This window comes from Melanostigma gelatinosum (genome assembly GCF_949748355.1).
Source record: "Melanostigma gelatinosum genome assembly, chromosome: 7".
Classification (NCBI taxonomy): Eukaryota; Metazoa; Chordata; class Actinopteri; order Perciformes; family Zoarcidae; genus Melanostigma; species Melanostigma gelatinosum.
In genome coordinates, this window is record NC_136640.1 from 7562308 (window position 1) to 7583298 (window position 20991).

General features: G+C 45.6%; 1 protein-coding gene across 1 annotated transcript; it reads left to right on the forward strand.

The window, feature by feature from the left end:
- The first annotated feature begins 836 nt into the window (after positions 1–836).
- On the forward strand, positions 837–19639 carry tiparp (TCDD-inducible poly(ADP-ribose) polymerase). The gene is made up of 7 exons (XM_079272248.1): positions 837–1076; positions 2206–3262; positions 10994–11183; positions 11639–11826; positions 15217–15510; positions 16898–17155; positions 18314–19639. Exons 2-7 carry the CDS (start codon positions 2232–2234, stop codon positions 18501–18503), a joined length of 2151 nt encoding a protein of 716 aa, XP_079128374.1. The 5' UTR covers positions 837–1076; positions 2206–2231; the 3' UTR covers positions 18504–19639.
- Positions 19640–20991: the final 1352 nt, after the last annotated feature.

The window sequence follows — 20991 nt, forward strand, 5'->3', positions numbered from 1 at the left end:
AGCCCAAAATAGACTTTTGTTTTTTCCAGGTTGTAAAACAATCCATTTGGTGGGTGAATAGTCCTTTGTAAGGACCCCCACAGTATTTTTTATTTAACTAAATCCAAATTACCAACCAGACAAAGCAGGCTACTGCCCTGGGGCCCCAGACCCCCGAGGGGCCTGCAAAACAAAAAAGTAGGCCTTCAACTAAGAAGGGTCTTGCATTATTAATAAGCTACCTAATCATGTGAACCCGTCTTGAGGGGTCCTGTGTCATTCGACCCTTTTTTCCTTCAGCTCAAACTAACTCACAAATGGAAAACTCATAAACGTGTTGTAGCCCCTGGTTTTAAAGGTTCTCTGTGTGAACTGTATTTAGGCAGTATTTGTGACAGTGTGCATACACACAACACACTAAACGATCAATAGGTTCACGACACATTTTCTAAAATGAATCTGGCAACATTATCCAAAGTATAATAATACTTTGCAAATGTAAAAATAAATGCATGTGTTTTACTTGAAGTGGAGTGTGTTGATTTAATAGGCTGCACATTTTACTGAATGCAATTATCTAAATGATTCTTGCTGGTCTGCCTTAATGGTTGTATAATAATGTCATTTATTGTCTTTAATCCCGACTTTCGGAGCCGGACAAAGCCCCTCCGAGGGACCGCACAACCCCCATGCAGCTTCCTCCGATCACCACCAGACGACTCCCTCTTTCCCTCCCCCCACTCTTTGAAGCGAAGCCCCGCCTATGACCAGGTTACGGGGCGGGGCCTGGTTGTGCGGAGCCGGGAGGCAGGCAGAGCTCGCCACAGCTGTGCTTCGCCCTTTGTCGGTCTCTGCTCCTCGCCTGCGCCTTTTCTATCCGGTAGAAGGATACAAAGAGAGGGGGGACAGCATGAAATAGAGAATCGAGCATGAGAGCAGCAGAGGGACACGAGAAAACCTAAGCAGACTACAGTCTAGTCCAGACACGGATACTAATATCTCCAGACTGGATACGGAGCTCCGCCGATGTACGCACTGGATTTTACCCACCAAAGAGCGTCGAGACCAGGGGGAGAGGGGCGGACTTTATCGCGCAGGTAGGGGTGTTTTTTTGTCGTCTCGTGTAAAGAAAGAAATGTAGCGAGGGTCCCCCCCCCCCCCCCCCCCCCCCCCCCCCCCCGCGAAACCGGCTCCGTGGAAAGCTCGCACTGCTACGAATCACCCTGCCTGCCTGCTGCAGTGCTACTCCGGTTGGTTTTTAAAGCGTTTCAACTCCGCAGCCTGCACCGCACCGGGTCTGCTGCATGAAACGTTTGTTAACGAGAGGAGAGCTGTTGTAGCGAGGCGGGCGAAATTACAGCTCCGCGGAGCTCTCTCCGTGTCTCTTTTTGTCGCTGCTCCGCCGCAGTGCCTTGTGTGTGTTTTTTCTTTTTTTAACGTTTTTTTTAACGTGTCGACAGTACGTGCAAACTTGCTCGCGTAACTATGTGAAAGCGGTACGTAGACGGCCGCGTATCGGACTCCCGTGATCAAAATATATGTAGTCCCGGGAGAGCGCGCGAGAGAGGGGGGTTTCGTTACAGTGATGATGTTATCGCTCCTGCTCGGGGACGCAGCTGTAATTGCACGCATGACGTTAGCCCAAAGACGCACAAGAGTAAAAAACGAAATACGGTCCGATTATATATTCACACTTTTTATAAAATGTATCTGAAACTGGTGACTCTGTTAAAGTCTACAGCAGGATTAGGTATGCTAATATATATTTTTTCCGCCTCAATAGCTGGATGCAAGCAGCTGAGCCCGTCTCCTTTCCAAACGAGATTCATTATCGGCCTAACGAGCTGTAACAATCATTTATGTGTTTATAATAGTCTGTTTCAGCTGATCGTTAGTGCAGCTCTTGCTGGGTTATTCATGTTTGGGCCTATTTGTGTTTAATTATTCCTGCAGGGTCATTATGAGATCAGACCAGTCTGTAGTTTTTTTTTTTGCCAGAGATGTTAAACAGGTTTCGTTTCTGCGGATGAAACGAGGGGTTTACTTCCCATGAAAGGAAAGATGACTTTCCACAGTTCTTATGTTACAGCATAATAGCTCGTCCAACCTATTAATCATATGGCTTTATGGGTGACTGGGTGACTTCACCTTTTAAACTAAGATTATAGGATTATAGGTGTTATCTTTGATGACTACATCTTTCTTTTTTCTCTTTCTTTCTCCCAGGACTGCCGTGGTTTTAGGAGGGCATCATGGATACAACTTTGCACATTCTCCAGAAATCCACAGACGGTGTACCGACTGGGGTGTCCCTGGATATGAGTTTAAATATGGACGAAGGGGAAGACTTCACGGAACAGCGCATAGTGGGTCTCCCGGACAAAATACCTCTGGTGAAACCCTTTTTCAAAAAGAAGCAGAGGAAATTGGACGCCAAATGCCTCCACCGCGCCCTGGAGGACCCCATACTGACCACTTTACTGAGCACGGATGTGCTGGTCTCTGGGGATGGGGTGTTTGTTCCCCGGAGCCAGCCGGGCAGGACCCCGGGCAACCTGTGCGCGGCGGTCGTGGTGAAACAGAACTGTATGGGCCAAGTGTGTCTCAAAGACCCGGGAGCCGCTGGACACACCGCGGCTGGGGCCGGAGTACCGGGGCTGTTGACCCGAGACGGTGATGTGGAAATAGCCGATACTACTGCGGAGCTGGAGGAGACCGAGCGGCGAGGGGAGCGACCCAAGATCGCGGATCCTACTACCCCCGATAGCCGCTGCTTTCAGCCGAAACTTGGCCTCAGGGCGGCCGGCAGCACGGTGACAATAACGGCCCCCGGCAGAGATATACCTCCCACAGTTGCACCCCAGGCTCTCCACCAGGAGGGGGGCATCAAAAGCAATGACCTCTTAACCTCTGGGTCTAAAAACCCTCCAGTCAAAGACTTTACCGGCATCCCGGGGCCCCTTCCCCTCCTCCTGCAGCCCGACAAAAGAGTGCTATTTCAGGATAAAAGTGAAGAGGCCTCCCTGGACTTGGTTTTTGAGCTGCTCACACAGCTCCAGTATCACACACACCAGTCGGACACAGTGGACATTTGCGTGGATTTCCTCCAAGGACTGTGTGTGTACGGCAATGACTGTGCCCACCACCACACTGTCCTACCCTACTACTGGCAGATTCGCAGGAGCAGTACTCAGACGTGGCAGAGCATAGCGGACGACTCCCAGGAACAGCTGGAGAGACTGTACTGCAACCCGGACAATGAGCAAGTCAGGCTCAAGTTTCAGTAAGTATCCCTCTCTGGGGTTTGAGCGGTATTATCCGTTATCGTGTACACTGTATGCCCTCTAGTTAGATACAGGATCTTGCTGGGCAGGGAAGCAGCAACAGAGCATTTCTGTTTTAGATCTGTACCTGTGGGCAACACGGGGGTGAATTCACTTTCAATTCAAAAGAGGAACTGAAAACATTTTTCATGCATTTATGGTAAGGCATCGGTTTCCAACATTTCTGTTTATTCTGGACAACAAGACTTAAATGTAATTTATAATACTGTTGACATAAAGATTCCAAAATAGACCTTTTAATACCCTGATAGCGGTACACAAAAGCCCGTACTTGCTGGATCGATACAGTACATTGCACCCACGCCAGTATATTGTAGTGTCCCAAGTACTGCTTGATTCGTTACATTGTCGCCATGTCACAAGTACCTATGCATTAACAAACATTTGACTCTCGTGACATGGCAACAGCGGCGCAGTAAGCCGATAGGCTGCTTGTGGCTGATAAGCACCTCTAGTTCTCCGTGTTGGAAACAGTAGACCTCGGCCTGAGCTTCCTCTTTGGTTTCACCAGCAGTGACTAACTGAAAGCTTTTGACTCCACAGCTGTTCTGTGCATGTGTGGCTCATGGACCGCAGCCAAGTGAATGTGCCTGTTATTTTCACAGTTCCTAATGCCATCAATGTGGTTTATTAAGGCCTGTGTGAAAGCGTGTGCGTCACGTCCTTCACGTGTCTTCTCGTTAATGTGTACCTGACCCGCATCTTTATTTGAACTATGATATCAGCTATTGTGCCCTCGTGTAGTCACGGTACTCCACATCCCAGCCCTGGTATTGGTTATCTATTTCCTGGATTCTCCCCCCCCCCCCCCCGCTCCAAAACTCACCCTGTGATTTGCCGGCGCTCTGTCCACCTTATGGCAGAAAGCTGTTAACTTCCATGACCCCCGGTTGCCTTGTGTGGTCACAGACGCACTTGGCAGCTTCTCATCTTCCCTCAGTCATAGACATGCACACTACTGTGTACACACACACACACACGCACTGCTTGGCACGCAGACACTCGCACGAATATGCTGCACAGAGGAGCTCAGTGGCTTGCAGTGCTCACACGCACGCCTTTTAGTAGACAGAGATAAACCTTTTTTTCGCTCTCACTCACCCACATAGACACACACACACGCGAGCACTTGGCAACCCCCAGTGGGGTGACATAAAGGAGCATGCACCGCTTCCTGTGAAACGGTGCTGTATGCAGGCACATTCACACGGACACTCACGCACAAGGAGTATGTACACATGGCCGCTGTTCACCTCGCTCTGAGCACAGGTCGCTTATTGTTTGTTCTGTTTACTGAAAGATAGTCAGTTTAGCGAATCCACCACAGTTGAGAAGCTGCAACTAGAGAATGTTTCCTATTTTTCTTTGAGAAATTACTTTTGGTTCATCGATGATCAAAATGAACCGACTCACTATTTCAGCCTGTTTTGTTTTTTTGTAGCATTTACAGTCACAGACATCGTCAAGCAGTTGAACTGTTCTCCCAAAGTCAGCGCACACGCAGATAGTCATTGTTTAATTAAGGTGGAGTTGACACGTCTTTAAGGCAACTTAAGCTGTCGACGACCACATTCAATCTATTTTATGTTCTCTTCAAGTGTGACCTCATAATGTAATCAGGGGATTTGAACAGTCTTTGTCATATTATCGTCTGAGTCGGGTTAAAAGTGCAGTCTGTGTAAAAGAACTCTGACACAGAATTATGCCATTATACCCTCAACCACGTCCACATCATCGGGTCTTTCATGATTAACGGAGCCCTTTGAGCGGCCGTGTGTGTTTGTCTTTGTTTATGTCTGTGTTGACACTACACACTCACGGGTTTGTGTACAAGATTTGTATGCGTTTGACTTGTTGACTCATGTTTTTAACTGAAACTCTATGCAAAGTGCCTATCGCTCCACAAACAGGACATGCACCTGGTGGTGTCAACCCAAATTCTTCAGAGGCCCGTTTAGTGTGTCACACTCTCAGACAGGGCCACCTGGCTCACTTAACTACACCTCCTCTAGATCATTTGACATATATATATATATATATTTATTTGTTTGTTTTACTTTACATATTGATAAAAGTTTTGTCATGTGCACTGAACATTTTGCCAAACAACTTGTTTGTGGTCCGATTAGCACACAGGCTGTTACAGTTGTTTCTTTAGATTTTCTACGTGATACATTTTACAGGTTGACTCTGATTGATATATTCTTTGGTAATTAGTCTTTTGACACATTTGGTCACACGCTTCTTCTTTGTCATAACCCTCCTTGTTGCTGCTTCCGGAGAGCATTTGTACTTTTTTTCCCCAACCACCCACGGCATGAACCTCTCAAGAATGTGTTTTTTTTATTTGTAACCCTGACCCTAAAAACAGGTTTGACATGTTTGACTGTATGAGAATGGTAGAGTGAGAACGTAACACACAAATAACACTCGCACGTATGTACCGGTAGGGTTTTTTTTTTTTTTAGTGTCATGCATTCACATCCACAGTAAGAAAACACTGTCTAATTCCTGGTTTAAAAAAAAGTGCTTTTAGGTGTTGTCTCCTCCTTATCCCATGTTTATTTACCCCACAGGTTAGCACTTAAAATAAACGGTTGAGCTGCCTCGGGTGTATGCGAACGTTGTGGAATTGGTATCTTGATGCTGGCTCAACTCAGTATTGGTTTGGGGCTCATGAGATCTGATCAGGTGATGAGAGACAAACCGGAAAGTCAGTAAACTGCTCACACAGCTATTCAGCGCTCAGTCATTTAGTGTGTGTGTGTGTGTGCTCTTTTGATACTGTTCTTTAGAGACTCAGTCCAGCCTGTCTTGTCATGCACGCAAGTACACACACACAGGGCATCACTGTGGTTACCGCAGCCAAATTATAACATTGTTAGCGATCTAAAGAGCAGCAGATGACTTTACAAGCTTTACTGGCGGTATGGCAACACACGCCTGTTTTTACCATCTGCCGTGTGTGTGTGAGAGAGAGTGTGAGGAAGAGAGGCAGTGGACAGAAAACGTACGAGTATTTTTGTGTGTCTGCATCTGATTATGTCCTGTGCGGCCTATTGTAGTGTGTGTATGATCCATAGCATAGGTTAATCCCATCCATATGATAAGCAGGAATTGAAGTCTGGCTAATCCGCCTTAGTCAGGAACTCAGCAGTAAGGAGGAATGTCACAGTCATCGCTTCTAAAAGTTATTCTGTGATAATCTTGTGTGTGATTTACAGGAAAACAGACATTCTCAACCAAATCTCCTATGAGGTCGTCAATTTCCCGTATTATCTATCGGCGACATGGATACAACGTTGCTCTGATTTTTACGTTACCATGAGGAAGCACATCTTTTTCGTGTGTGTGTGTGTGTGAGAATGAATGAATGAATGAATGAGACTCTTTGATAAGCCTGGCCTGTCATTAACTGCCATAAAGAGTTACGGAGCACTGAGGGCAGAGCGACCTGACACCATTTTGTGTGTGTTGATATCGTGGGGGATTCCATGTTACCTCATTGTGTCACGAATCAAAGAAAATCAAGGACGGTTGTGTCTATGAGAGCTTGTTTGCGTGTGGTGATTGTGTGTGAAAAGAGGCGGTGTCAAGATAATCAGACTGAGTGTGTGTGTGTGTGTGTGTGCGTGTGTGTGCGTGTAAGTGTGTCTGTGTGTTGGGCACGCATGTCATGCGTGTCAGCCCACGTGTCAGACAATCCATGCCATGAATCAGTCGGGCGAGGTCTGGGTGGCTCTGCCTCTTATTACTCAGTCTGCCTTCATCCTTCCATCTTTTTTATTTCCTCCCCTCCGCTTCCTCCTATTTTCCTTACTGAATCCTTCGGCCTGTATATTTCTTTGTCCCACCCCTCTTTTACTCCCTCTCGCTCTGTCTTTGTACCCCTTTTTTCATTCCTCAATAGTCCCTCGGGGTCCTAAAGAGGTGTAAGAGATATGGAAATGTGTGCTTTGCCTCTGCACTCGAGCAGTATCCTCTTTTCTCCTCTTCAAGTGTCCCCAAGTGGTTTTCTTTTAATGTCAAATTCAGTTATCCTCTCATCTCTTCGCTGGCGCTTTCACGCTTTGTACCTTCAGAAGAGTTGAAGGGTTAAAGGACTTAGAGAGAGGACAGCCTGCACTGTTAGCTTAATGATGTGTGGTAGAGGACAGGTACACACACACGCACACACACACACACACACACTTAACAGGAACAATCCAGGACGCGCAGGAGATGCCAGTGGACATTTGTTCCTGTTCTCTTTGTGTGACTCCATGTTGTTCACAGCCTTAAGAGCAACAACAAAAATCAAATGAAGCACATTTGAATAGATAACTGAGAAGTGAATAGCTCCGACATGAGGAAATAACACTTACCCATGACATCAAGGTTGTGTGTTTGTGTGTGAAGAAGACTTCGTCAGCAGATTTGGTTGACTGACTGACTTGTCAAGGCGTGACTGGATGAAGTTTGAGCGTGTGTACATGAGTCTGTCAAAAGAGTGTGTGTGTGTGTGTGCGCAAATGAGTGAGATCTCATGTTGTATTTTTTATTTATTTTTCTAGCCTGTGACGTTCACAATAGCATGACTGATGCTGGTATGCGGGTCCTTGTGTGTGCAGCTGTGGGAAAGTTCGAAGGGGTGTGTGTGTGTGTGTGCGTGCGTGTGCGCGCTTGCTAAAGGCAGTGACATCCATTTTGACAGGGCTGTGCGTTCTCTTAATCTTTTATTTATCCAGGGAAAGGTTCTGCTGAAACTACTTTTTCTTTTCTCCAGCAACACCCTGCTCCCATATCCAGCACTGATCCTCACACCTGGGAGCTCCCGCTACAGGAACAGAGCCGGCTTGGTGCATTTGTATTCCACGTCCTTTCTCCGGGGCCTTCTTCTTTCACCTTTACCAAACAAACACCCCTCCCTATTCAGCAGTTGGGTTTTCCCTTTCAACGTCTTCAAAGTCTTTTCCCTGTAAAACTAAAACCCGCTGCTCTTTCAATTAGCGTTTTCTGTTGCCTTTCGAGCGTGTACCTTTTGCTCAAGCTGGAACAGTCCGACGTTCGCTCTTGAAAGTGTCGACCTTGCCAGAAGTGGGGCGTGCCTTGCGACTCTTTCCAACTTTTGATTGGCCTCTACTTTGAAAGCGCACAAACTGGTCTGGGAGCGAGGGAAAGGACTCAGTGAAAGGCTTTGAAAATCATTGACTGGCCTTTCTGTGTGTGTGTGTGTGTGTGTGTGTGTGTGTGTGTGTGTGTGTGTGTGTGTGTGTGTGTGTGAAAATCAGTGGGGTGGGGAGGCTTCTTGTAAATGCGACAATTAAGTTCACATAACCTCCTCATAATAAAACCTGAAAATGTATGTGCAATGTGCATATCATAAGTCAGTCTGAAGTTCACACACACAAAAAAAAAAAAAAAAAAAAAAAATATATATATATATATATATATAAATAAATAAATAAATAAATAAATAAAAAATTCTCTGTCTTTCTGGTAACCGAGCTCTTGTCATCGTAACATATCGCTGCAGGCAGAAACTGTTCTGTACAGAGAGCGAGAAGGCCATGCAGGTGCATCTTTCTTTTTCAGACATGAAGTACAGTGAAACGGAAAGGAGGAGTGAAACAGAGCAGAGAGATGACGGAACAAAGTGAGCAGGGGAGAACAGGGGTGAAGTAAAGGATGTACCGGTACTGGTTTCACAGTGCATTTGTTTCTGCTACATTCTCAGTTGATTGCCTTGTCTTCTGTATCCCCGTCTTTTCTTGTAGCGCCTGTTTCCATCATCCGTTCTCTTCTGATTCTCTGTTCTTGTTGTTCTGGCTTTTGATATTCAAATTCAATTTTTGCTTGAATTGAAACCGAAACACTTTTTTTTTTTTTCTTCTTTTTCTTTTTAGTTTCTTGAATGCTTGAACGCAGTTCAGAGAGAAATAACTCGTGGACATCTGCCTGGTCTTTCTGGTAAACTGGAGACCTGATAATCGGCGACTCGCTCCTCGGTTACTGCTTTGTTTCTGCACGTGCTCAGTGGCTGAATTCCTATTGCACTTCCTCTTGCAGGGGAGCAGTCACAGCGTGACTTAGCAGAAACACAGCCTGTGAATACTGTCTATGCAATTAGTATTTGTTGTTTTTGGAAATTGACTCCGCCGCTCTCATTATCACCTTCCTGACGTGTGTGTGTGTGTGTGTGACCAGTAATTGCACTTACAGCAGATGAAACTATATACTTACATACAGTGTACTTATTATTATTATTATTATTATTATTATTATTATAAAATGAGGTTTCACTTCTCCGGGCTGTTGAACAATAACTCAGCAGGTCCACACACCCAGCTTCTCTGTGTTTTAGATCGCAAACATCTATAATGTAATTCATGCACTTTATTTGGAACAAACCTGAGGCACCCGCGTTACCAAAACACGACCCCTACTTTACACGCACGCACGCACGCACACACACACACTTCTAGACAGACACACTGCACTCGCCGATGCCTGACCTTTGACATGACATCCAATTACTTTCCCGGCATAAATCAATGAACCCATTAACACTGTCAGGCTATGTGCATCCTTTGCGTGTTGCAAAACTTGCATGTGGATATGTGTGTGTGTCGGTCGGGCTATCTTCCATGGCATAGCGTGCCAGTCTATGATGCCCACATTTATGCGAGTGGTATGTCTGACCCAGAAAGGATTTGCCAGAGGCCTTATGGAGGACTAATGCAGAGAGACTGATGCACACACACACACACACACACACACACACGGGGGTTTGTCCCACGCTTGTCGAGACAGAGAGGGGTTACGGGAGGTTGTATGGACATGATAAGATTAGGCTGTGCGTTTCTAACATTTATTTACTTAGCATCTGCTAACACATTAGACACGTGTTCATTGTTCGAGCTGAACCGGACTGACAAAAGGACAAATCAGTTTTGCAAAAATGAGAGTCAAAGCTTTGCGGGAATAGCTCGACATTTTGGGGGGGAAAACTCACTTTCATGCAGAGAGTGAGACGAAAGGAGCGATACCACTCTCGTGGCTCTACGCTAAATATGAAGCTACGGCCAACAGCTTGACTCAGCTTAGCATAAAGGCTGGAAACAGGTGAGAACAGCTAACCTGGCTCCGTCCAAAGGTGTAAAAGTCCCCCTATTAGAAACCCAAAAGCTCACTTAGCAACACATTTATTCAATATTAACAAAGCTATGTTAGTCAGCTATGCCACAAAGTAAAACTGCAGAAATTGCACATTCCTTGGCAGTCTTGCTGTCATTCTGCTTTAAATCTTGACAGAGTAAAGTAAAAGTGAAGTTTAAACATTAAAGATAAATGTGTGAATCATCACACGAGTGAAATTTATGTTTTCCGTTTGTGCAAATGTAACGATTTGTCTTTCTATTCTCTGCCAGTTAACGTGAAATGTAAGTCATGTGGTTGACGCGGTCACCCTGCGTGACTCAAGCTAAGTGAGCAGTTAGCGGTTTGGTCGTCTTGCTCTGGTGCACTTCGGTTAAATTAAGGTTTCATGGAATTATAAACTGTGACCATATAGGTCACCGTGCCACAGCCACATGTTAGCCGACCGTGCTAGAGTTCTTTGTTTTTCCCCCCCGCTGACTGCAGAAGTTTCTTCTTCCTAACGATGTTTTTTTTTCAACTTTTTGTTCCAGGGGTCGTGTGTTTTCCCTAGACTTCGGGGCGATGCGAGTGTGTGACCTGGAATTCGACTGCGTCCGACGACTGACCACTCCCGCCAGCCCTTTACCCATGCCCACAACGAACCTAAACCCCACCCCCAGCTGTCACACGGTGTGGAAGTACTACTGCAGAGACAACTTTGGCTGGAGGGAATACTCCGAGGTGAGCCACTCAGTGCAGTTGTGTGTTTGTCTGCGTGTACGCTCTATTTACATGAGGCCAGACGCATTAACTTTGCCCACACCGATTGATCGTCTAGCCACTGTGATGGGATCAATTGAGACACGCGCACACACACACACACACACCTAAACACCCCTTGTGACACAGCTCTCCCCCAGCAGTTTATTTCACCAAATCAGTAAAGATTGACTGTTTTTCTATCTGTGCGTCACTGTTTTGTGTTTCACGATGATGTCGTTATTAGCTCCGCGTTCTGTTATCTGAACATTGTACCACACTTCACTGATATTTCCCTCTCCAGACTCCCTCTTTCCACAGTTGAATGAAAATGCAGAACAGTCAACTGTATAAAACGCTAAACGATTGAGTCTAATCGCGTCTTTCTCTCCCTCTTCCTTCTCCACTTTCCTTCTTCCTCCTCTTCTGCTACTCAGCCGGTGGTGAAGCTCATAGAGGAGGCCAGTTCGAGGGGTCTTAAGGAGGTGCGATTCATTACGCTCCAGAACCAGTATATCCTCAACATCAGGGAGGGCTTCCAGCAGAACGCCGTCTTCGGGTTCAGGCGTCAGATCAAGAAGCGGCCCACGTTCATGTCCTCTGTGATGCTTACACCCCTCCTACAGTAAGTAAAGACATTTAACACTTGTCACCATCCCCGCTGCTCTTAACTTACGGATTTACGGACATGTAGAGGTCCTGGCCGGACGTGACAAATCCAGAGTTCTTTGTTTAGCCATAACAGTGCGGCTGTACGGATCACGTTGTCGGACTGCCGGTCGGCCCACTCATCAAAAGTTTGTGGAGACATTTATGTCCCCCTCAGGGTGAATTGTAATACATTTTGGCCTTCATTTGGCTTCTTTAAATGTGTTCAATACTAATCCAAATACCTGCCAGACTAATGACATTCCCATCAGCCTCAGCTTTACTGTACCGTACAGCTGTATATGGTGCTAATTAGCATAGTTAGCATGCTAATTAGCATAGTTAGCATGCTAATGCGCTACACTAAGATGGTGAACGTGCTAAACGTGATACCTGTTGAACTTTACAATGCTACCATCGTTATTGCGAGCTGACATTAGGCTGTAGTTTTCTGCCAATCATCTCATTGAATAAAGGACGAGCGGACCAACGAGCTCATTTTCAGCCATGTTTGGTGTTGTGGACGCTGTTTAGATGCAAAAGAGTATTGTTTCTGAGACGTCTTTTCACCGCCGTGAAGGATTGCAAAATATCCTGATAAATATCAGGGTTTAGCGGCTAGTTAAAAGCAAATGTCAGGAACAGTCAGTCCTCAGTTGATCGTTTAGTTCTCACATCTCAACCTCGTCAGGGAACATTTCGTGTTTTGGATAGAAAGCAACATTTAGTATACGAATAAAGTCCTTGATTTCCATTAAGTTCCTGGCAACATGTGCACATTAACACACACACACACGCAGAAAGTTGACTCTTCAGTATGTGCTACACTGTCTTCCTGTGGCTCTATGTGTTCTGTTTGGAGACAGACAAGCACACAGAGGTCGGTACACAGTGCTAATGTCACACTTGGGGCTGAAGACTCAAAATCCTATGAACCACGTTCACCTTTAATCCGTTGCAATGCTGTTGCGATGCAATGCGCCTGAGCCCGCACTTAAAACCCATGTTAACATTTGAGTTTTGGCAAATCAATCCGAGTTACCGGAACACAGGAGCTGACCGGAGCAGAATGAAGACAACAAGACAAACGGAGAATAGACAACGAGGCAAACGAGAGCATATGAGGCAGAGTGGAGGGAGCGGACAGATACAGAAATTCATTTGAATTGGTCTTTGATCTTTTTTTGTCTGATAGTTCGTGAGGAAATCTGTGAATGAGATCTGTTCACTTTCTTCTTGAGGGAACACGCAGATTTCAGGAGTCTTCATCTTTCAGCTGCCATTTGCTCTGCTGCACTCGCCTCAATGATATTCCTAAAACAAGTGAGACCAGATTGGAAACAAGTGGAGTCATCTTACCCCATTTGCGGAATGTTTCACTTCCGTCTTGCCAGTGTCCCGGACAGAGCGAACGCCAGCACGAGCTGTTCCTGAATGGCCTCGGCAGTCAAGAGGAGACGAGATGGAGAGCATGAGATGGAGGAAAGAGGGAGGAAATTAGATGGAGGACAGAGGGAGTGAGGGGAGAGAGAGATAGAGAGGAAGTGAGAGCAGTCTAAATGGTTTCCAGACTGGTTGCACAGCAGAGCAGAGTGAAAAGAGTGTGAGATGTGACTGTGGGAAGCTGGAATCTTTTGAATCGAGGGATTTGTTCCTGGGACTTATTCATCCGGTTGTTGTCGTCGTTGTTGTGGTGTGCGTTCATGCTTCGATGAATCACTCTGCGGGACAAAAATGTGATCACACAGTCACATTATGGGAACAAAAAGCAGGCGAATTGTTAAAATCTTAGCATTACATTTTGTGTTCCAGGGGAGTGACTGCAGGTCAATGCAGTGTCCTTCCAAGTGACCAAAAACAAGTGTGTGTCAGGAACAATCTGTGCTAGGCTTAGATCCTCTCCTTCTGTCATCCCTCTCTCCGGATGATGTTATTTTCAGCCATCTTTCCCTCCCCCCGTTATCAGTCCTAGTCTTTCTCCTTTTCTTTCCTTTCTTCTCTCTCCTCAACTCCCATCCCTCTCTTGTTGTATGTCCCCTTTTCATTTCACACTTGTTTACGGCAGCAGGCTGTGCTGTGATCTCCTCAAAGCTCACATGGGGGAATAGAGAGACATCGATTGCGGGGAGAGATCGAGGCCGGACGGGCATGATAAGAGAGAAAGGGAGCGAGAAAAATAAATGAGAAAAGCTGTCGCCCTGACTCCGGAGTTGCACTGATCACAGTCTCTTGACGACACACACACTCTCGTGGCTGATAGGGCTAACAGCATTTACACTTAGAGAGCAATAACTTGACAGCCAAACCACTGTTATTGACTGAAATGCCAGACACAATAGCTTTTTTTTGTCGCCTTCGTGACAGCTCTGCAATTGGCTTTTTATTTTGTTATTCTTCCCTCTCTCTTGGTCTCGTTCCTGTCAGTCCCTCACTCTGCCTCCCCGTTGTCTTGTTTCGTGTCTGGGTTTCATTTTCGCGCTGCCCTGCTGCTTTTGTTTGGTCGGTGGCGGCTGACGACTGCTGTGGAGCTCCTCCGCTCAGCAGCACAGTGATGTCATTGTTGACAGTTGGTGGAATAGGATTTTGGAAGGTGTGTCGGTTCGTCGCAGCGGTTCGGTTTTTTACGTTAGGGTGCAGCTTCGATCGGAAACACATGGGAAAGGAAGCTGTGGGAAGGAGTAGAGATAGGTAGCGGGCTGGGCTGTAGTTTATAGCGGGAGCGTTGTTATAAGCTGCGGCAGCTAACAAAGTTAACTCTTGTACCATTCGTAATGTCCAAATTGTCAGTTCTAGAAGTGTGCTCCACGTCTCATCACTGCAGATGCTGCTTCGTTCTCTGTTGAGGCTCTGGTTTAAGCATGTTGTGCTATATGTGAAGACTTATAAGAGGAAGTGGGTTATATAGTACAAAATTCTATTTATTTATTAGACTGTATGTAATCACCGGTTTCATTTGTTATTTATTCATCTTTTGAGAATTGTTTTAGGTCAGTGCTACTGTAGCTGAAGTACAATAACGATTAAGCTGTTGGGGAACAAAAGTACATTTATTATAGGTAGTGTAATGCTGTGCTAATTGTAGAGAAACCGTTATCTGAGAGTTGTGTTGTGTTTATAAGAGGTTGTTGATTGATTTCCTGCTGGAAACGCTCCCTCCATTTAAACCATATATAATGTTCTACATGTTTGTTGACGTGTAGCATTGTTAGTTGTCAAATGTCACATTTTTGCACTTGGTTGACATGTTGAGCACTGACTTAAAACTTCTTGACTCCAGTTTGCAATGCCAGCAAAAGTAATTTGTATTAATTAATTGGAAGTGTACTCAACAATTGTCACCCTCAATTTTCTCTCTCTTTCTCGCTAGGACTTTGGGCGGCCTCTCTTCATCCCCCCTCCCCTGTTCCTCCTCCTCCTTGTCCATGGATCTCACTCTGTCGCATCCCCTCTCGCCGACCGCCACCAACCCACCCAGCCTTTTCCCAGAAACATGGTTGCCCATGACTATGAGCCAGGACTTCCTGCAGGTGCCGGTGTCACGTGAAGACCGCAGCTACCGGACGGTGTACAGCCTTTTCCACAAGACGGTGTCGGAGACCAAGTTTAGGATCCTCAAGATCCAGCGTGTGCAGAACCCGTTCCTCTGGGAGAAGTACAAGAGGTGAGCCACTTCCCCATTGCTCTGTTACTCTAACCTTTAAAACATCTTTCAAACTAAACCGAGGGAGCATTTCAGACGGGGTCAGGTAGTTTGCTGTCGTCGGGTTTGAATGACTTTTCCCTTTACATGCTGTGTGGTGCAAGTAGCATGTGACTTAGAAGCAGTTGTGATTGTGAAGATAGTATTTAGCTTCCAAGCATACGGAAATAAGTCTGTCATCTTTATATTTAGAGGGTATTATGAGCCCGAAGTGGTGATAAAGTACCAAAATGTTAGCATGGTGTGGTTTCTGTTGTGTTGTATTATTTGGTGTCTCATTCGCCCGAGCTTCACATATTGTGCTGTTGTGGCACAGAATGTATTGTTAATCTTTTTACCCAGAGTTCTGTTGTTGACTTCAAACTATATCTGACACAGCTGCATATTTACTTGCAGACAGAAACATGAATAAGAACATCTCTTAACAACAAACAGGATGAATGAGAAACAATGTGAGAAGAGGGATGAAAAAAAAAAAAAAAAGTCAACTGAGACCAGCTGTGTGGGACTTCGTGAGAACGAGTCGGCGGTGGTGTGTGAACACGGCGGATGGAGAGATGTTTGGTGATGATGGTGTTCCTGTCGCAAACACACAGTGTGCTAACCACTGCTGTTAGAGGAGGGCGCCTTCTATCAGCTGTGACAGTTATAACTCTCCCACACTGACTGGTACCGCACGGTTTCACAATGACTGACTGTGTGTGTGTGTGTGTGTGTGTGTGTGTGTGTGTGTGTGTGTGTGTGTGTGTGTGTCATTAACTCTGAAAGTGATACCCCCCCCCCTCTCTTTCCTTTTCCCACACTCTGGTTATGACAGGAAAGCAATTACTGCTTGTTTGCGTGTGTGTCTGTCTGTGTCTGTGTGTGTGCGCGTGTATAGGCTGGTTGCTTATATCAAAGGAAGTCATCCTAAAATTGGATAGTAGGAAATTGAAGTGTGTGTGTGCATGCTTGGATGCATCAAAGTCTGTCTGTGTCAAACCACAGGCAACGGGGTCATGCGAGGTCACGCCCGGGTCACAGCCTCTCTGGCTCGAGGCGCTTTCACCTCTGCATGCCTGATTGATCCACTCGCATCAAACGAGGTGTGTGTGTGTGTGTGTGTGGGGCTCATGAAAGGGATTAGGCCCAATGTTCTTAACCGGTTTAGAGCAAACAAGGCTGTGATCACAACGTTTCAACAATAGAAATAGCAGGACTTCTCCCAGCTGTTTACTAATTCTCTCACAGTGCATCTGCCCAGTTGAATAAAGAATAAGAATGAAGAGTACGGGATTTGTTTCTGACTTTATTGTATTTAAAGTTAAAATCAACAAATCTCACCTTCTGTCCCTTTCTGCTCCAACAGGAAGAAGGAGTACATGTCGCGGCGCATGTCAGAGATGGACCGGCTGCTGAGCGAGCGCCACCTCTTCCACGGCACCTCGGCCGACGTGGTGGAGGGCATCTGCAAGCACAACTTCGACCCCCGAGTCTGCGGCAAACACGCCACCATGTTTGGCCAGGGCTCCTACTTTGCCCGCAAGGGAGTCTACTCCCACAACTTCTCCAAGCGCTCGCCCAAAGGAGTCCACTGCATGTTCCTGGCCAAAGTCCTCACTGGCAGGTGTGTGTGGGCGCCGTACTTAACAAGTTGATAGTGGGAAACATTTTTGTGTCTTTGGTTATGGATGTGATTTTTCATGTCTCGTGTTGCAACTTCATCACTGCAAAAAAATTAATACACTGCAAAAAATTCCTTATTAGGGGGGTTGTGATATGGATTACATGTTTTATCGTAGTCTTTTATATTACAATATTGATGTCAATTTTAATATAGTAACATTTTTTAACGTTCCATTATAGATTTAAAAAAAAGAAAAAAGCAGACGGGATTTTGGAATGTAATCATCGCACTTCATCACAAAGATGCTAAATCCTATTTATTTAATTGATTTACAACATTGCCAGCAATAACATAATGCAACCGGGGATATTAAAGGGATACTTTCCTCTGTATAGACAAGTCTCACATCTCTCAACGTGATATTGAGCCTCCAGATTTCTCAATATTAGTGGAAACATGTTTAATTCTTCTTTTTGTCAGTGGTATGTCTTAGTTCGGACATCCTGCTTTGGTTAGAAGTTAGGGCTTCATGTTACCAGTTTTATTTGCGTTCCATCTTTTACACATGCTCTGTTGTTCCCTCCAGCACATACCTCTGCATAAACAACAGCGCTCTCTGATGCTATCACTATCTCGCCCTCAGTGCTTTCAAAAATATATTTACAAAACCTATCCGCATTAATTTGGATCATGGAAATCACGAGGTTCTTTTCCATAAGCCATCATTCAGTCATGCTTTGCGTCATGTGACTCCCATTCCCTGACAATGCAAGTCAAATCTAGAGCCACACATGGAAAATGGCTGATTTGGCTGACGCCATCATACATCGGCAGGTTTGTTGTGGCGCAGCAGACGGTCTGCGGTGAGGATGGTGTGGAAACGCACTCCACGTACCCCAATGAGTTCCACGTGTTCCACGCCACAGACTTCCAGACCAGACCAGGGACATAGACCAATAACGAAGCTATCTGTACAGTGTGGTTAACTCGCTCTAAATAAATTCTTCTTCTGCAACTCCAGACTTGCAGAACTGCATTAAGATCTGTTGGATAATGCAAATATAAAGACCGTTGCTTTCCAGTTTACACTCCGTTTAACTATGCATAGTCCAGACCACATGACTAACCTTGTCTCTGTTCTCTTTATTATATTAACAGGTTTACTGTAGGAAATCCCTCCATGCGGCGACCTCCACCCATCAACCTCCGTGACCCCTCCAGTGACCTTTATGACTCCTGTGTGGACAACTGGGTGGACCCCCAGATCTATGTCATCTTCAACGATGACCAGAGCTACCCCTACTTTATCATTCACTACGAGGAGGTACCCAGCACTGTCGCCGTCTGAGCCCTGGACCAGACCCGGGTCTGCCGGTATTTGCAAACTCGTCGTTTGTTTTAGTCTGTGAAGGTGCCAGATGTGTGGAGTTTGCCACTTAAGGTGAAAAAAGGAACAGTTTAGGCCAATAACGAGCTGAAATCTAGACTCACTTTGCCAGACTGAACTTCACCCATCTGCCGCTCCGAACAGGTTAAAACGGAGATGTTTGCAAATACTAAATGATTTAAGTCTGCAGTCGGCTGGATCCAACCAGACTGGACCGCAGCGGAGAACAACAGACTGGTCGAGACCGGATTCAACTGGACCAGCAAAGGACAACACCTGTCTCATCCAGTGTTCAGAGGTGGATGAGAACTGACCTCAACAGCTGCGACTGCAACTGACTTGACTGGACTCGTATACCACGCTTTGTTATCTAGTAGGATCACGAGCCTCGTGATGATCACAATAGGATGTTATCTACCTTATTGATCTGGAGCAGATGCAGGAGAAACCAAACCGAGTCCTCTTATCATTTTGACTTAGTCGTATGGCTGTACATGGACTCAGTTCCACACCAGGACACATGCTGCGGTAGACCGTTAGCGTCCTGCCAGTACTTTGAATGACCGACTGGCCGTATTTTGTTCTGAGGAAGCAGCAACCAACCAATCAGACGCTTCCATAGAGAAACTATGGCGACACTGACCCCCGTCATTCTCTTACAAAGATCATCGCGTTTACCCAGCCTCCGGCCCTAACAGGGTTTTTTTGTGTTTTTTTTCAAGTTTTTGTGCTGCGTGTTTGAATCTTTTAATTTCGTGCAAATGAATCTTGTGGCCTCTTCAAACAGACAAATGGACGTGAGTTTCAGCGGGACTTTTACAAATGGACATCCACAGAAAACCTCCCGGCAGAGGTTTCACACGAAGCCAGTGCTGTGCCCGGTTGGCGTTTTTGTCTTTGCGCCCACCACTTTAGTCCCTTGCGGGGGGATTGCAGAGTAGACAGGCTGAGACTCGGCGGCGCTGTAGCGTTTCGTCAACAAAATCCCCCCCCCCCCCCCCCTGAAACTCATCTCTCTTGGACCGCTCTCTCTCAGACAGTAGACATGTTTTAATGAGACAAACTGTACAGACGTTCTCTTTGTTTATATTTGAACTGTGTGCCTTTTGTTCATAAACAAATTTATTTATGTTAGTTTAATGTAACATTGATTAAATAAAGAATCTAAAAGAAAAAAAAAGACCAATTGGTGAACTTGTGCTTTATTTAAATAAGTTAGTGGTGAAGCTGTAACCTCCACATTCCTGTAGACCAATCAGTACTCTCTCAAGGTGTTGTCTGTAGAGGGAGCAGAAGGAGACTTCATTCACTACAAATGTATTTAGAGAATGCATAAATATATCTATTGTGATCGCAGTTGCTTCTGAAAAGTGTGAGAGGGGAAGAGTGATACCAATCACCAAACCGCTGGTCTCAATATCAGCTACGTGATATTTTACAGTCGGCGGTTTTGAGGCGTTCATCTGATCATTTGTTCTCTGGGTCCGGGTCCAGTGGTATTAAAGACAGAAAAGAATTTGCCCGTGATCAGCCCTCCCTCTGTCTGCCACCTCCCCGGGCTCTCCTTCCCCCACATCCCCAGCCCGAGTGTATTATTTGAGCGCCATGTCTAATGCGGTCCAGAGGGAGGCTGGCGGAGGTAGCTGTCTATCCCAGCCCAGAGACGGCACACATGGGGCTCAGCAGGAGAACACAACCCCCCGCCCATCTGATACATCTCTCGATATGTTATATATATATCTTGTTTCTTTAAATTGTGCAATAACCCGAAGTGTATAAAAAGCTATTTGTGGTTTTAGGGGGCTGTGTGCAGAACCATTTTTTGGTTAGACTCAATGACTTCCTGGAATCTCTGCTAGTTCTCTCAAAAAAAGTTCCAACTCATAACCCAAACTATTCCCTTAATGTGCACATGGTGTTCAGTTTCTCAGCTTATTAATCGATATGTCTAATTTGGATTACTTTTAGACCAACAAAATAATAAAATAAATGTATGTAGAAGGCTTAATATAACCCTAACTCCAAAACATTGGATAAAACCAAATAATACAAAATACATGACTAAATCTTTTTTGTTATATCTATTATCTGAGAGTGGTGGTGGTGGTGGGGGGGGGGGGGGGGGGGTGTTGGAGGATTACATCTAAAATCCTGGCTTCGGCCCTGTTTATTTCAAAGTCATACTTGTTGACCCTCGTGACAACAATTGTGAGCAATGAAACGGAAAAATGTATCTAAATTATATAAATTCCACATGAAAAGTACATTTTAAACACAATACAGCATCACAGTGATTGGCAGCCTATATATGCAAGTGTCCATGTTATCTTTAGGACTCCTCGTCCATCAGCACATTTTTTTTTTGTGCGACCCTTTACTCCCATTTCCTTCCTTTCTCTGCAAGTGACTCCCCTCGGTTGCCCCCTCAGCCCCGCTCTCTGTCCGGCCT